General features: G+C 32.8%; 2 protein-coding genes and 2 non-coding genes across 4 annotated transcripts; 2 read left to right on the top strand and 2 right to left on the bottom strand.

Moving 5' to 3' along the window:
• Window positions 1–6,252: 6,252 nt before the first annotated feature.
• TRNAV-CAC (transfer RNA valine (anticodon CAC)) lies at window positions 6,253–6,326 on the bottom strand. The gene has a single exon. It is a non-coding gene; the product is annotated as a tRNA-Val (tRNA).
• A 2,278-nt stretch (window positions 6,327–8,604) lies between these two features.
• On the top strand, window positions 8,605–11,035 carry LOC129299648 (polyubiquitin-like). Its single transcript, XM_054938113.1, has 2 exons — window positions 8,605–8,745; window positions 9,451–11,035. The coding sequence occupies exon 2, from the start codon at window positions 9,451–9,453 to the stop codon at window positions 10,822–10,824; it is 1,374 nt and encodes a 457-aa protein (XP_054794088.1). The 5' UTR covers window positions 8,605–8,745; the 3' UTR covers window positions 10,825–11,035.
• Window positions 11,036–11,883: 848 nt separating this feature from the next.
• LOC129299650 (non-specific lipid-transfer protein 8-like) lies at window positions 11,884–12,560 on the bottom strand. Its single transcript, XM_054938114.1, has 2 exons — window positions 12,126–12,560; window positions 11,884–12,041 (listed from the first exon to the last, which is right to left on the bottom strand). The coding sequence occupies exon 1, from the start codon at window positions 12,496–12,498 to the stop codon at window positions 12,127–12,129; it is 372 nt and encodes a 123-aa protein (XP_054794089.1). The 5' UTR covers window positions 12,499–12,560; the 3' UTR covers window positions 11,884–12,041; window position 12,126.
• A 4,085-nt stretch (window positions 12,561–16,645) lies between these two features.
• On the top strand, window positions 16,646–16,725 carry TRNAL-UAG (transfer RNA leucine (anticodon UAG)). Its single transcript has one exon. It is a non-coding gene; the product is annotated as a tRNA-Leu (tRNA).
• Window positions 16,726–17,574: the final 849 nt, after the last annotated feature.

The raw sequence follows: 17,574 nt of genomic DNA, 5'->3' as shown, positions 1-17,574 counted from the left end.
TACTTTCTCAAGTCAGACTCCAGAGAGTGTTTTACTGTGTTTGGAACCCTTTTGGAGTAGACTAGGTTTTCAACGATGTAGGTAATTTTTCATATTTAATACAAAGTGCTATGTGATCAAAATGGGTGGTATGATTTGGATTTCTTGATTTGTAATCCCTTACAAACCTCTAATTAACACAACCATATATAATTGTGTGTGTAACATGTTACATTATACTTTCTCCGTTCCTCCATCCCAAATTATAAGAAATCTTTAAAAATATTTTATTATTTCAAAATGTAAAATAATTTGATAAAAATAAAATTTCATTAATAATGTTTTCTAATATTACCCTTCAAGTGGATAGGGAATTGAAATGATTGTAGTATAATAATCAAGTGTAGATTAAATTTATATTAAATGAAATGTATTTTTAAAAATTTATATTTTTGTTTTAAAAAAGTTAGTTTTACAATTAAGTTTTTTTGGTATGTGGAATCTTATTTCTATAATTAGGAATGGATGTAGTGTGTTGCAAATGATGGAGGTTAAGGTATAAATCTACTCTCAATATTTTTAATTAGGTGCACCCTATATTTTAAAGTATTTTTTTTGGCACAATTTTATTCTAATGTTTTTCATTTAAGTACATTCTTACCTTATCGTAAGGGTTTAACCATGTTGACTGTTAATATGACCTTGAAATGCCAAATGGCAACCACATGGAATATTTTAAAAAATAAAAACAAAAACTAGATACACGTCAAATTTGATTCCTTCCTCTTCTTTTTGTTCACTGTTAATCATTTTTTTGTTGATCTTCTTTGATTGTTATGTTGCCCTGTGTTCTTTTATTGTTCTGGCTTTGTCTATTTGGTCAAATTTTCATATTCTTTAGGGGACTAAATATTCTTTTGATGGATAATGTTGATTGTGGTTATGGATCTAGAATTTTTAATTTGTAAATGAGGGAGGTTTCACCAGCAATGAGAACGAAAATGAGGGAGGTTTGATCGGCAATGAGGGAGGAAGACGAGGGAAGGAAGGAGATCGGTTAGCTTGGGGTGATGAGGTGGATGAGAAGTCAAAAGAAAATCTGACATGGCAAAAGAGAGAGGGTGATGTGGATGTCAACATCACACCCTAGTAAGTAAATAATGGTCTACATAATTGAATCCTAACGGCAAGGCGAGAATGTATCTAAATAAAAAATGTTGAGATAAAATTGTGTTAGAAAATACTTAATATGAGCTGTGCTGAGTTGGAAACGTTGAAGATCGAGTTCTACCTTAACCCTTAATTTGAATTTGAAAAAAAATACATTATAATAATCTTTAATATATGAGTATTCAACATATTAACTAAAATCTGCAAGATGTTGCCGTATTTATAAATTTGTTCAATAAAATGTACTGAAAGTAACATTATTTATGTAAAGAATAAAAAGAAGGGAGATCAATAACAGTTAAGTTCTTAAGAAAATAATAATAATAACTAGGTTTTCAATAAAAATATAAAAAATAATTCGTAGCTATTGATTTAAACAATTGCAAATTTAACATTTTTAATTGTAAACAGGAGATTTAAATTCTCAATTTATAATTAAAATTTTTATTTATAATTTTTTTATTTTTGAAAATTTATTAAGGTTCTAAGTATAATAAAATATATTTTTTTGGAAGCCATAGAAACAACATTTTCAAGCCCAAATATAAGTTCTACCTTTCCCATAGCATGTTTGGTTTCTTGTTAAGCGAAAAATTCATTTTCGCCCCAACCGAATTTCTAAAATCTTCAGTTTGAAGTTTATAAATTTCAAATACGTACTTTCAGCTATTACGAAACTTGATGTATGTAAATCCTGGGTCAACAATTCATGCATTATTTGATCACAAGCGGACCAGTCAAACTTCGAGAACAATTACAAAGTTTGGAGTCACGGGTCAAAAAGGAGGCAAAGAAATCATTTCCTTCTACACAATATTGCTGACTAATTTGCTTTTCGAGTTTAAATTTGTATGAATATAAAAATATTTTTAAAAAATTATCTTTAATTAAGTTCAACAATGCGCTAATATGACTTATTAGATAATCATATAAATAAAAAAACTCATCTTCCTAACCTTTTATATGCCAAGCATATCATAAACACTATTCGTATGTGGTATTTAGAGGGATGTAGGAGAGGAAGACCAATAAGGGTCATGGCTTCCTCAAGTTTTTAATTTTTTTAATATTATATAAATATTGCGTACTTTTCAACCCCAAAATTTATTAAAACTTTGTGTTATATATATATATATATATTATATATTTAATCTCAATCACCCTTACTATTAAATCTTAGCTCCACCCCCAGTAGCTAGTACTATTACTATATGTTGCGTAGGGTGGGCACCTCCAAGGCTGCAACTAGACACATGTTCTGATTATTTTGTAAGCATGGCTTTGAGCATTTTGAATAAAGAGAGGCACGAATATAATAAGAAAAAAATTATGTGTCCGTTCAAATTTGTTGGTCAAAGTAAGTGATTAAATTGTAATTTATCTTTGGGGGGGGGGTGCGTTCTATTTTGCATCTTTAATTTTATTTTTAGTTACAAAACAAGTTTTACTGAATTTAATAATAGACTGACATTACATGGTACTTAAAAAACCATTGATTAAAATTAATGGTGAACGTTTGGTGAAACTACAGTAAACCAAAGTAAAAAATGGAGAGGATCTGCTTAATTAGTTAATTTAATTTTGCACTAAGAATGCCAAATTAAAATTTCGTACAATTAGATGAGTTAAAATTAGTAAATTTAACCATTAACTGAACTTTGATAAACCTAAACCAACTGAATTTAAAATTCTTTTTTTTAAAAAAAATTACCAACGCTCATAAAACAGACCACCCTTCTCCATCTTTTCTTTTGCAGATGACTTCATAATTTTTTTTTTTTTGTGGAGAAGCCAATAATGAGCAAATAAATATGATGAATCTTGGCAATTTGCAGTGGCACCTCTACAAACAGTGGGCAAGAAATGAACAAGAGGAAGACTAAATTTTGCTACTCAAAATATATGTCCATTTTTCTCAAGTTTGTGTTTTGAATCTATAAGGATTTGGAGGAGAAAGACATACTTGAATATATGTAGTTGTGCTGGCAAGAACATATGCGGAACAAAGCCATGGCAGGATTCAGTTCAAGAACACAACAAATGCACTCAAAGGTAGAGAGAAAGGAGAGCCAAAGCGAATAAAAATTCAAAAATACATATCTGAATGCTTGAAAGTTATCTTACTATTAAACTGCCCACACCAGTGGGAGTTTTGAGCGCGCAGATAAAACGTAAATGTTCCCTCATCTCAAATTTAAACGATTAAGAAAAAATTATACATTTGACCCCATAACATTTTATGTTTTCAAGCTAAGTCTTCTCTATATTCCAGTAAAAACCCCCTGGGCTTTGGACTCAATCCACTAACAGTGGATTACCCAATAGAGTCAAAAGCATGAAGTCAGACTTATTGGTGACCTGGGAAAGTATTGGAGAATGCTATTTTTCCATTTAGTTTCCATTAACCATTTTAGTTCGATTTTGGAGAAAATTGAAGAGAAACTATCTGGGTGGGAAGGAGCAATGGATCTGCTACAGGGAGAAGTATAGTTGTAACATACTCCCTCCGGTCCAAATTAACTTTGGGTGGTTAGGAAAGAGAAAGAATGAGGATTTTGGTCACGTAATCATGTAATTAGATAAGTCACTAGCACCTGCTTTCCTAATGAGATGATGAGGGACCGGTAAGGATAAAAACACATATGGGATAAACTGTCTACAGTTAGTATTTTTTAGTCAAAACTTCAAATTGTTTTATCTCAGCAAGTAATGGATAGAAATTTGAAATCCAATCCCAGAGAAGATGAAAACACTGGTATGGATGATGGCAACTTAGAATCAAGTTCACATATCTATCTGAGTTGCAGAAGAGAAGAGGAATTGCAGGATATCATGGAACATACTCTTTGTCTATGTTTGCTGGGATAATTGGATGGCAAGCTAGATGCAAATATCCGTTTGAGCCCGATGAAAATATTCCGTCAAGGATGCATGATATTCATGAAAGTTTCATTACTAAAAAAATATAAATTAATAGGGAAATTTAGCGAGAAATTTTCTATTCTTCTTTAAAATACTAAATTAGCCAGAGATGTTGATTTGGTAGGTCGACTTAAAATTAGAGAGAGATTGCTAATCTCTTTTTAAAATAAGATAATTAGTAAGGAATTTTATCCCTAACTACTTACTACAAAAAATTGACTTTAGACAATAACTTTTATTTATATATTTAATTATTTTCATTTAAAAATAAAAATTAACTAAAATATTTATTATAAAATTATTTGATATTTAATATTTTCTTTATTTAGGTTCTTTTTCATTAATAAAATAATATTTTATTAAAAATATACTATAAAGAATAATTTAAATAAAATATAAATATTTTTAACAAACTAATAATTCAAAATAAAATTTAATATATGTTTTTATTGTTATAATATATTTGTGTATTTTAATAACATATATATTTAATTTATCATATAATGACCCAACTAGCAAAGGAGAAAAGTATAAAGCTTGAAAAGTAAGGGATCAAGGGTTCAAGTTTTAGTCTTAACATAAACATAATAAAGATGTGATATAGTAAGAAGCAAGTGACATGGTGTGAGGTAGATGATGGCGTGTCATGAGTTGTCACACGCATGGTGGGTGATGGAACACGAGATAGTAGGTGATATGGCGGTTGATGAGGTACAAAATTATTAGCAATATGTTACAAGTTGATGCACTTATGGTAGGTAATGTGGTATTATTATTTTTAAATATAGATATATTTAGTGAGAGACTAATTACTCGTTAAAATTATTGAATTTTGAATAGCATTAATGAACGATTAGTGAGAGGGATATGGCCTTCGCTAAAAATTAGTGAAGGACTAAATTCGTCAATAAATTCCTTGCTAATCAGTGAGGAAAATATGATTTTTTGCTAATTTTAACGAGCCGATTTTTAGTTATGAATTTAACGAGGGGAGAAATCCCTTACTAAAATGCAATTTTGTGAGGAAAAATGGCATTGTCTCTCACTAAATTTTATTTTTCTAAAGTAGTGTATATTTAGATAGCTTATGGAAGAATGGCGGTCCAAAATATAAACATTTTTCATTAGCTAATTTTAGTTCAAAATATAAATAACTTACTGCATATACTTTTTTTTTCATTTTATCCCCTGTATTTGTTAACTTAAATTCTTATGCAAAGTTATCTTTCACTCATCATAAAGTGTATTAGTAATTGACACTAAGGATGAAAAGAAAAAACAATACCCTCTTTAGTTGTATATATAGGGCAAATAGAGAAGTTTTGTTGAGTTCTTTTTATAAGTCATATAATTAAATTTTTCTAGGAGAGTAAGTTCTAAGGGGATCAATTAATTTAAATTAAATCCTAATCAATTTTAGAATACCAACAAAGTCTCTTGGTCGTTTAGTGGTAATAAGTTTAATAGCTTCAAAGGTTTACAAGTTTAGCTGTCAATGTTACAATTTTGTTATGATGTATTTCAATTTGTTTTTAAAATTTTGAAAAGGTTGAAGAATGAATAATAGGTAACGGATAAATGGAGGATCTATTTATTTTGTTGATAAAGAAATAATAATAAAGAATAAATAATAGAGTTAATATTTTTTAACATTAAAATTGAATATTTATATTTCATGTTAAAATTTAAAAAATAAGTTACAAATGTATCACAATTAAATTGTAACATTTGGAATCAAACTTATAAATATTTATAACTATTAAACTTATTATTATTAAAAGATCAACTCTAAAATTGAAACGGATTTAACTTTAAATTAATTGATTCTCTTAAACCTTAACTGTCATTCTCTCATAACTTAATTGTTCTTAGAGTTAGACAAGGATACATCCCATCAACAAAATGACGTTGGAAGGTTAAATTGGATTACACTAATTATCTACAATATGAACGGACACTTTAGAAAAGAAAACGTACACCTGAAGTAAGCCACCAACGTTGACTACAAGAGTGTCACCCACCAGAATCACGCTAGATGAGCAAAGCGTGAGATAACCAAACCCCACAAGTTGGTTCAATAAATATTAATTAAGTTACGTTGACAACTGGCCAAAAAGGTAACGTTGCCTCAAGTACGTGCCCAAAGAAGGAAAGCTGTGAACTAAAACGAACAAATAATCTTGTCTGAGCCCGGGTTCGAACCGGGGACCTCTAGTGTGTGAGACTAGCGTGATAACCAACTACACCACCCAGACAAGTTATTGACAACGGGTTTAAAAAAAAAAAAAAGAATGATGACAGAAATTTCAACTGATACCTGACCCATAGCACAACACAATGCTTCAACGTATTACTCCATTTTCAAATAAAAAAAAAATAATTCACATAGTTTAAAAAAATTAGTTAAATGTAATAATTATACTTAAAATTTAAAAATATTAAATTAAGTTATCCTTATAATTAATGAAATAAATTTATTTTGTGGAGATAAGCACAAGCTTTATGAGAGATAATTTGAAACATGTGATAAATATTTTTTAAAATTTATAATTTTGATTATAAAAAAAAGAGACATATATGACAATTCCTCTTACAATTTTTTTTTTTTAAAAGGAAGGAGTACAAAAGGGTGGATTAGAGTTGGGGTGGGGGGTTCCGTGATTATAATATTTTAAGTTCGGTATTAGTTGATACTTTTCCTAATGAGTTTCTCGATTCTGTTACTGGTTTACTTTTTTATTAATTTAATCTAAACTTATTGAATGTCTAGGCATCTTTTTGGTCATGAATAGCATTGAATTGAGTTATTGACTTACACTAACAAAATAATTTAAAACTATATTATTTGATATTGTTAATAATCTAAATTTGAGTTGGTTGAATTAACAATGTCTAAATTGAAGATCTTGAATAGGAGTAGCCTCTGTTTTACTGAATTATGTATCCCAATGACCAATGTATTTTTGTGGAGTTATAACTTATAAAATAATTATAATTAATAATTAATTAGAACAATAAAATGAATTTTAATTTTCCCCCTTTATTTGGAGGTTCACTGTCATTTGGGACACGGATTCTCTCTTCCCTTCTTTGCCCTTTATAGCCATTAGATCAAGGTTTAGATTTTTCCAATTTGATTTCCTATAAAACTATTATTAAAATATTAAATTATAAAAAAATAAATAATAAAATTTAAACTGCTAAAATTTAATAAAAAAATTAAAAGTACAATAAAAGTAAAGTAAAATAAAATAAAATAAAATAAAATAAAATATTGTAAAAGAGATCAAATCTTAATCTAATGATTAGAAATTAAAAAAAAAAAAGGAGGGAAAGAGGATTGAAAGGAAGATGAGAGAATCTTCTTTCCTATCGTTTGGTACTCTATTTTGGGAGAGGATTCTCTACTCTTTCTTTCCATTCTCTTCCCCTCCTTTTCTCAATTTCAAACCATCAAATCAAGATTTTAAATAATTCAGATTTGATCTTTTTCAAAATATTTTACTTTATTTTACTTTTACTGCATTTTTAATGTTGTTTTTAAATTTTAGTCATTTGAATTTTATTATTTATATTTTTATTAATTTAATATTTTAATAATAATTGTATAAGAGATTAAATTTGAATAGTTTAAATCTTAATGTAATGGCTAGCAAGGGAAAAAAATGGAAGAGGATGAGAAGCAAGAGGAAAGAATCCATATCCTGACATTTTTTGCTAATTGTTTTGGTCTTTCAAGCCCCAATGTTATTTGTATTAAAGTTTGTTTGAGGAGGGGGCAAAATGATTTTATGTATCTAGATCATTAAAACTTGAATGAATCTTGTATTATCACCATTATTATTTGGAAACCGTTCATGCACGAAGCAGAACCTGACAAATAATTAGATTTATTATTGTGACTTGTTCCTATCCACGTAATCATCTCCCATCCAATGTAGGGGTCGTTGGAGAGAAAAAGAAAAGATTTTTTTTAAAAAAAAAGGAAGGAAAGAAAATCCACACAATCTCGCTGATTGTTAGATTTATTTTTATGACTTATTCCTGTCCACATGATCATCTCACGCGCGAATGAGGAGTCCACCTCACAATGAACATCCGATTAATGATCTTAACAATATTTTTATGAACTAATATTGCTGAAATCAATATATCTACATATATTTAAATCCTACTATTTCTCAGTAGTTAGTAGAATCAGTACTCCTAAATTCACCCGTGTATGTATTATTAAATTTTAATTTTTTAATTCATAAGTCAGAAAAGCCCGGGGAGCGACCAACAAATCAAGAGTTCATTCACACAACCACCACTGGGCCATCCAATAATGGAGCGTGGGCCAAAAAATGCCCATTTGCCGTAAAATATCACTCGCCTGTGGGCCCCAATGATAAAGAATAGCCTCTGTCCTCCTAAAGATAACGTCGTTACCACGGTAACCCGACGGAGAATGCAATGAATATATTCCGAACGTTGCCGCCTCTGTAGCCACTTGTGACACGTCATGGGACACGCGTTAGGAAATGATTGGCCCAATGGTCACGCTTCGACGTTGCCGTAACGAAGCCGTTCACCTCTTTTTGTTATAAAAGGAGCCTCCTGCCCCTTCTTCTTTCGCATTTCAATTTCATCTACGCTTCTTCTACCAAAAAAGCCTTCCAAGACTCTGTCAAGGTATTCTTCGTTTTCCCTTCTTTCTTTGTTTTCCTTTCTTGTTCTTGATGATAGGCTATTTAATTTAGATTCTTTTCCTCACATTCCTGTGCCTGTTAGGGATGATCTTGTATTTGTTCAGCTTGTGTTGGATCTGTATCGTTTTGCCTTTTTTTTTGTTCCAAATTATTTGACCTACTTATGGATCTGCAAAGAATCGTTTAGATATGGTTTGTTTTCCTTTTTATATAAAGATATTTTAATGAGCCGAATCAAGGTTGATTCGGATTTACCGAGGAGTTCTTTCGGCGTAAGCAGATTGATGCCAAAAGAACTTTTAGGGATTTCCCGATAACCTTTGTTTTTGTTCACATGTTTTATTCGTGAAAAAGACGCGCAGATCTAAAGGCTGGGTATCTGTGTTTATTGTTTCGATTTGAAAGTCCTCGATTGATTAATCATAAGTAGCTTTGGATACCGCATCGTGAGGCGGCTTCTTGTTTGAGTTCTTTTGTGATTGTCTCTGACCGACTTCAAATATTTTATCCGCTGAAAAAGACATTCAGATCTGTTCCTGAAGCTAATAACCTCTTGCGGATTTATTTTTTGTTTCCCCCCATTGAAAAAAGAAAGATTTCGAGTGATTTATCTAGATCAATTCATAATCTTGTTTGCCTTGTTGGAATTTTGCTATCACTGTTTAATCTGTGTTTTTGTATAATGTAGATGCAAATCTTCGTCAAGACCCTCACCGGCAAGACCATCACTCTCGAAGTCGAGAGCTCTGACACCATCGACAATGTCAAGGCCAAGATCCAAGACAAGGAGGGCATCCCCCCAGACCAGCAGAGGCTGATCTTCGCGGGGAAGCAGCTCGAGGACGGTCGTACCCTTGCTGACTACAACATCCAAAAGGAATCCACCCTCCACCTCGTCCTCCGTCTCCGTGGTGGGATGCAAATCTTTGTAAAGACTCTCACCGGCAAGACCATCACTCTTGAGGTCGAGAGCTCCGACACCATCGATAATGTTAAGGCCAAGATCCAAGACAAGGAGGGCATCCCCCCAGACCAGCAGAGGCTGATCTTCGCCGGGAAGCAGCTTGAGGACGGCCGGACCCTTGCCGACTACAACATCCAAAAGGAATCCACCCTCCACCTCGTCCTCCGTCTCCGTGGTGGTATGCAAATCTTTGTTAAGACTCTCACTGGCAAGACCATCACTCTTGAGGTCGAGAGCTCCGACACCATTGATAATGTCAAGGCCAAGATCCAAGATAAGGAGGGCATACCCCCAGACCAGCAGAGGCTGATCTTCGCCGGAAAGCAGCTTGAGGATGGTCGTACCCTAGCCGATTACAACATTCAAAAGGAGTCTACCCTCCACCTTGTCCTCCGTCTTCGTGGTGGCATGCAAATCTTCGTCAAGACCCTCACAGGGAAGACCATAACCTTGGAGGTGGAGAGCTCAGACACCATTGACAACGTGAAGGCGAAAATCCAAGACAAGGAGGGTATCCCACCAGACCAGCAGAGACTCATCTTCGCTGGTAAGCAGCTCGAGGATGGCCGCACCTTGGCCGACTATAATATCCAGAAGGAGTCTACCCTCCACCTTGTCTTGCGTCTCCGTGGTGGCATGCAGATTTTCGTGAAAACCCTGACTGGGAAGACCATCACTCTCGAGGTTGAGAGCTCAGACACCATCGACAACGTTAAGGCTAAGATTCAAGACAAGGAGGGTATTCCCCCAGACCAGCAGAGGTTGATATTTGCTGGAAAGCAGCTGGAAGACGGACGTACACTTGCAGACTACAACATTCAGAAGGAATCGACCCTCCACCTTGTCCTTCGTCTCAGAGGAGGCATGCAGATTTTCGTCAAGACCTTGACCGGCAAGACCATCACTTTGGAGGTGGAGAGTTCGGACACCATTGACAACGTCAAGGCCAAGATTCAGGACAAGGAGGGGATCCCACCAGACCAGCAGAGGCTTATCTTTGCTGGGAAGCAGCTCGAAGACGGAAGGACCCTTGCCGATTACAACATCCAGAAGGAGTCCACCCTTCACCTCGTGCTTCGCCTTCGTGGTGGAAACTGAGCGTCATTGGCCGGATTTTGCCTTTGTTGGTCCCTTTCTGTTGTGTGGTGGTTTATGTGTTCTGAAGAAATTGAAGTGTCGGGGTCCTTTGTTGGCCCCTCAAATAAATTTGTGTGATGTTTTCTATCAGTTTGTTTATATTTCCGTACTCTTAAATGTCTAGTGTCCCCCGCTAATACGGGTTTATAATAAAATGTTTTCTATTAATCCATCTTGGCTGGCTGTGTGTTGATCTGATACCCGTTCAATCGAGCCGGAAAGTGTGGTTTGATTATAAATTGAGAAAGCAGGTAAGGTTACTGGATCTGGAAAGATATCCGTGTGCTGACGTCTGGTCGTTGTTTATGCTGCGTTAACTATATATATCCAAGGCAATGTGGGAGCCAAAAGAGTTAGGCTTCAATACAAGGAAATGTCGATGATACGTGGGAGTGTGTTCTTTGGAATGAAATGGTGGTGGGGATGGCGATTAGCTATGGAACCTGATAAGTTTTTTGGGTAGTATTATATCAACATGAAAAATTGATGTATACACTGTTTATCTCTTCGGCAAAAAATGATGCGAAATGCATTTGTTTTAAGAAAAAGCGCTCCTATGAGATAGGTTTTTCATCTCTTTCATGAACTATTATACCATAACACTATTTTTTCAGCAAGATCAAGTAAATTATATCTGAATTTTTCATAAAATTCATACAGATGATCAATACTTTTCATAATAGACAAAAGCTCTTGAAATAAAATATTTTGCTACACGAGTCTCTAGTTTAAGTTTGAAGTAAATTTTTTACCATTTTTTTAAAAATAAATTATATTTAAATATATTAGAGAAATAGATAAGAAAATTTATACCTATACTAAACTTAGAAAACATGTGTAATTTGACATCTATATCTTGTTAGGAATACCAAATATTTAAAGAGTAATATTTGTATTTGCATTTGGTTGGTTGGTGAACGATCTATGTGTGAATTCATCAAAAACTTGATCACTGAGCATGCCGAAAAGATTATTGGACGCTGGTCAAGGAGAAAAGATAATTGATTATTGGACATTTTTATTTATGTCGAATCCATACATACATACACAGAAGATACCGAGAAAGACTGGCAGATTGCCGATGAGGATTCACTATTGTTAAGTCCTAAAAACCCTCCTTCAGTTTCAGTATGTTTCTGCTTCACTTGATCCTTCTCAATTCTCACCATCCTAGAAACCTGCAAATAACGAAGTTACGAAAGTCCATTTTTCAAACCCAAATAATACAGAAAATCAGAACTGCTTTGATTAAATTAAATGACCTTAGTAGGAACAGTCCTGGGAGGGATCGGCGGGGATGGGAGGAAGGTCCTTGACGCAAGCTTGACGGAGCTGTTCAACCCTCTGGGCAAGGATTGGAGGCTGAAACTTGGCGTCTCTGAAACAATAACACACTGCCTTTCGTGTCTCAGCTGAACTGCACATGGCACTCAGTTGCATGCCAGCGAGGCAGCACCTCGGTGACGGCTCGCCGGAACCTCCACCTTCCAGAAACTCAAAACACGGCACCATCGTGCTCATCGCTTGGCTGCACGCCACGCAAGGCACGTCATTTCCTTGCTTAATTACTGTTCCTGTGCTTCCATGCCACACCAGGGCCATGAAAAGCAAACCCCATGTTGCAGATGAAGCCATCGTCGGTTTCCTGGAATTCCCCTGTTCTTCAGCTCTTAAAACAGAGTTCTGTATTTATAGCCATCAAGTGATCCATTGTATCCGCAAGATCTGGTATTGATTTTGCACATAACTGAATCGGATATTGATTCAGGACAATCAATCATAATAAAACCGTTTTTGTCTCTTGTGCTAGGGAGAAGCAAAATCTTGCCGTTGTTACAATAGCGATAAATGCTTTCATTATGAACCCACTTTGTATTTATGAAACATTTACGTACTGAGCACGAGCAACAAGATTACTTGTCAATCCCATGGGCTAAGAGAACAGTCCTCTGGGGAAGTTGGGTAGCGTTGAGAGTATTTGCAACAATCATAAATGGATATGGCATGACATGTTGACCTAAAATATTAGGTGTTAAGTTAACGAGTCTTTTCCATTTATACACTTCTCCTCCGTCTCAATTATATTTGATATGAGACATTTTTCCGCATCAAACCAAGTTTTTCATGCTTCAAGTCCTAACAAGACAAGTGGTAGATGAGGAATTTACATGAGGTGGTGGTAGTTCCACCAATTCGACTTTGATACACATTTGTCTGAATCAAGTACGGCCCCCTGTTCTGTTCCCCAAGAACTCAAAATCAATCTCGTCTCTTTCTCGTCCTGCTCCGTTCTCTGAACACGTCTGCAACATCAAATCCAGTAATCCACCATCAAGTTCTAAACCCCAGAGAAAATTGCTTTACAACTTATATTCTCAGTTCTCTTCAGTTTGAATATGATGCAGAATTCAAACACTTACGTAGAATTCTGTAACTACACCAGCAGAGTCGCCACCTGCTTACCAGGTTCATTTCATGCTGAACCACCCAACCAAATATGTACCTTTGCTTTGTAGGCGTGGGGGAGAAGGTGGAATCAGAAAGAGAGAGAAAGGAGATGGAGAAAAACAGAGAGATGGGAAAATGAAGGTGGTGGCCCCAAAAGAATGGTTATTTCGCTTCTGTTATGAAATGTAGTATTATAAATTTATAATAAATATAAACCATAGATTACAAATCAATTATCTGAATTTTAGATCAGTTTTATGAACACTACAGATATCATCACCTCAAAATGTGGGGAACTTTCTCTTAAAATGAAATGTTATGCTGCACTCTAGTTTCGTTTAAAGATTTTCACAAACACATATATTTATATATATATATAGGTTAATATAAGGTATTTCAGTTAAAAGAAATAAAATCAGACTATAATACATATATATATATATATATGATTAAAATAGATAACAAAAAATCTACGTAATTATACTAAACTCAGAAAACAAGTGTACTGCCTTGGCTTTATGCATGCATAGAGACCCACGCAACCAATCTAGATTAATAAATGTTTTGATCATAGCAATGCTTGCTATCTTGTCTCCGTGGGTCGCTGCAATGGTTCAAACCGCACGGAACAGGTTCGAGAGTTTGCTACCAAAATGTTTCATTCATAACAAAATATAAAATTTAAGATTGTGTTTGTATGGGTAAATTTAAGTTAAAAATTTAAATTTAAAATTTTATATTTAAAATCTTACATTTAAAATTTATAGATTCTAAATCCTTGTTTGAATGATATAAAAAATTTTAAATTTTAAATTCTACATTTGAATTTAAAAAAAATTTGAAAGATTGGTCAAACTAGATAATTTGAATGGCCAACGATTAGACAAACAAATCAATTGGCATTGTGGCACTGATCACGATCGGGATGAGACCTCCGACTTTCATTGGGACCAAACTAACAAGGACAATTGAGACCGACCAATGCCAACGATTGAGATTGGACGATCAACTTTCATTGAGACTAGACTGATGGTGATGATAAGGATCAGATGGTTGACTTCTACCAGGACTGGACAGTCAGCGATGATGGGGACTGGATGACTGACTTTTACTTGGATCGAACCGACGGTGACAAAGGGGATTGGATTGCCGACTTTCATCGGGACCAAACCGACATGTTTGATCCCTGTCGTCAGTCCAATCTAAGTGGATCTTGTCGTTTGATTCTTGTCATCGGTTAGGTCTTGCTCGTCATTGTTGGTTTAGTGTTGGTGGAATCGACCATCCAATCCCGGTGGTGGCCGTCGGTTCGGTCCGTTAGAAGTTAGCCATCTGATCCTTGTCAACGATGACAGCTTGTTTTTGTAAACTTTGGCAGTTCAGTCTAAATACCGTTAACAAGTTGATTAAGCCTTTATATGAGTCAAAGTACAAAAGAGCTTGATTTAGGATTTGAAATAATAGAAATTTAAAAAGGATTTTAAATTATAAAGAAATTAAGGAAGAATTTGAATTTAAATTTTGATCAAATTCAAATGTATACATTTTTAATTATCCAAACAATGAATTTAGCTCAAATTTAAATTCAAATTCATATGTATCCAAACATAGCATAAAAGTGTTCAATTTGTACCTGTCTCAATTGATCAGGATGGGATCGAACACAAGATTGCCTTCGAGATGTCCCGTCTTAAATATTATATATATACATACATATTATTTTTTATTATTTTTATTTTAAAAATATATATTAAATATATTAATATAATTTATATTTATATTAATTATAATTTCAATATGTGAAAGTTTTATTTAAAATTAAATTTATTTTATATTGATAATTTTAATGATACAAAATAAGCAGTACATGTAATATCTTTTTTTATAATATATTAAATATATTAATATAATTTATGCTTATATCTATTATTATTTAATAACATTTATTTATCTTGTATTTCTTGATTTATTTTCAAAATAATAACTAGCTTAACATATTTCAATTGAAGAAAAAAATAATAATTTGATGTTGTACCCGACTTACTTATTGTTATTACTCTTATAGTATAGAGATCACTTATAATTGGTATCATAATGTGTTATACATTTTATAGTATTGATTGATGTAATTCAATAATTAACTTTAAATTATTATGATTTATGCACTTGTATTGTTTTGATTTTAAATTTAATAAATTATATAATTTAAAATTTTAATAAATGCTATTATCTATATCTTTTTTTTATATTATCTAATTTATTAAGATGGTAGGGCATCCAACTTTTGTCTCGATCCCATCCCAATTTTTAACAGGATGGGACAAAGAACAAAAGTTCAATCCCAATCATTTTTTGAAACAAGACACAGGATAGAAGTGTTTCGGTCCCATCCTGTCTCTTGAACACTTCTAATAAAACTGTTTGATAAGAACATACTATTGAAAAATATATTTAAATATGAGAAATTCTTATGTAAATTAGATACACCACATCATTTGTGATTTATACAATAAAAATATAACATTCAGATATCATTAAATATAAATTAATGCCGATATTACTAATAGTAGAAAGAGAATAAGTAAAAAAAATTAAATATGCATTTTGTTATAAAAATAAAATTAATTAAAATAATGTTAAATAAAATTTAATTTAAGTACTTGGAGCATTTTAATTGTATATGTTACAAATGATATGACTTAGTGTGTATTTAGTTTTCAGTTTACCAAAAGTTAGTTTGTTAAAAGTTTATTTAGTAAAAGTTAGTTTAATAAAAATCAATTATTATATTAAAATTTATGTCTGGATATAATTTTTTTAAAAGTTAGTTTAATAAATTAAAAATTATTTGGATTAATGATAATTTATTCTTTTAAAATATACTTTTAAATATACAATGATAAAAAATGATATTAATTTATGATAATTTTTAATTTTTATTTTACAAATATAATATATTATAAATATTTAAAAATGTAAAAAAATTTAAAATAACATAAAATTTTAGATATTATATAATAAGAATAAAAAATATATAGATAAATATTATCTTATCTCAGAAAGTAACAAAATAAAGCTTCACATTTAGCTTATTCTAAAAAAACTTTTAAAAAATACATTTAATTTTATTAAATTATACCCAAACAACTTTTGACATTCCACGTTCCGAAGTAAAACAGCGCGAAATGTGAAAAGTGCGGTGCCTTACTTGATCAATCTAAAGATTTCTCTTCAAGTATTACTATTGAGAGGATGTCAACATATCGGTTGGTGAGCACTGGAACCGTATGTTACGGATATAAAAATTTTGATAGATATTCTGATTTCAATTAAGGACAGTTTGGCCGAGTGGTCTAAGGCGCCAGATTTAGGCTCTGGTCCGAAAGGGCGTGGGTTCAAATCCCACAGCTGTCACTGTGTTCAAATTTTTTCCCCTTCCTAAGCAACAGCTCTTTCCCGAACCATCAAGATCTTGGTAATTCTCTCCGCAGCATCGCCTAGCACGTTCTTTTTAAATTCTATTTATTTGACAGCCTTTCCTAAGAAACCAAAAGAGAAAAAAAAAAAAAAACTTCTGATTAAAAACACAATTTTTAAAAGAGTTCGAACGAGAAGGTACCTCTTAACGCAAGATCTGAATTAACGTGCTCTGTAAATCCAGTTTCATAAACATGTCTTTCTTAGGTCTGTTCTTGTCTTGAAAGCCATATCCTGTCATCGTCTTTGTCTAAATGGTCTAACGACAAGCCCAATCAAGCCTTCGTATGATCGAGTTTGGTCTTCTTAGTGCACGCATCTTGCTTTTAAGATTGAATGGGATTCTTTATAGATTAGATATATCATACTTAGAAGGGAAAACATGGTCCACCACATGCTTCGTTTAGCCGAGTGAAGGTTGAAGCCTTCTTAGAATTCCAGACACAATAATGGAGACGACTTTCTTTTGTTCTGCTCCTTCAAGGACAATCACAATAAGTTGAGAAGTACTCTGTCATCAATTGAATATCAACTAGAAGTGGTTTGGATCATTGAAGAGAATAGATCTTTGGTAGTAAATTCCCTGATTTTCTTTGATTGAAGAACACCACAAAACCATGGAAGCCTTTAAAAGCATGACAGGTTTATTTCTATCTAATTTTTAAAATTTTTATCCCTAACCTAGCTTTTTTTCATAAGAAAAGGATACACGCACATAAGTGTGTTAACATTGAGTTATCATTAAAATAACTGACCGTTGACTTTTTTATTTAATTGTTGACAAGA

The sequence above is a fragment of the Prosopis cineraria genome, unplaced genomic scaffold, assembly GCF_029017545.1.
Source record: "Prosopis cineraria cultivar Desert tree isolate PC_DT_omini unplaced genomic scaffold, ASM2901754v1 PC1244, whole genome shotgun sequence".
In the NCBI taxonomy this organism is placed as follows: Eukaryota; Viridiplantae; Streptophyta; class Magnoliopsida; order Fabales; family Fabaceae; genus Prosopis; species Prosopis cineraria.
Note: the sequence above shows the minus strand (reverse complement) of the source record. Positions and strands in the feature narration are given on the sequence as shown.

Bases quoted from the DNA above. Each gene is read 5' to 3' on its own strand.
- LOC129299650 (XM_054938114.1), bottom strand. From the start codon at position 12,498: ATGGCTTCATCTGCAACATGGGGTTTGCTTTTCATGGCCCTGGTGTGG.
- LOC129299648 (XM_054938113.1), top strand. From the start codon at position 9,451: ATGCAAATCTTCGTCAAGACCCTCACCGGCAAGACCATCACTCTCGAA.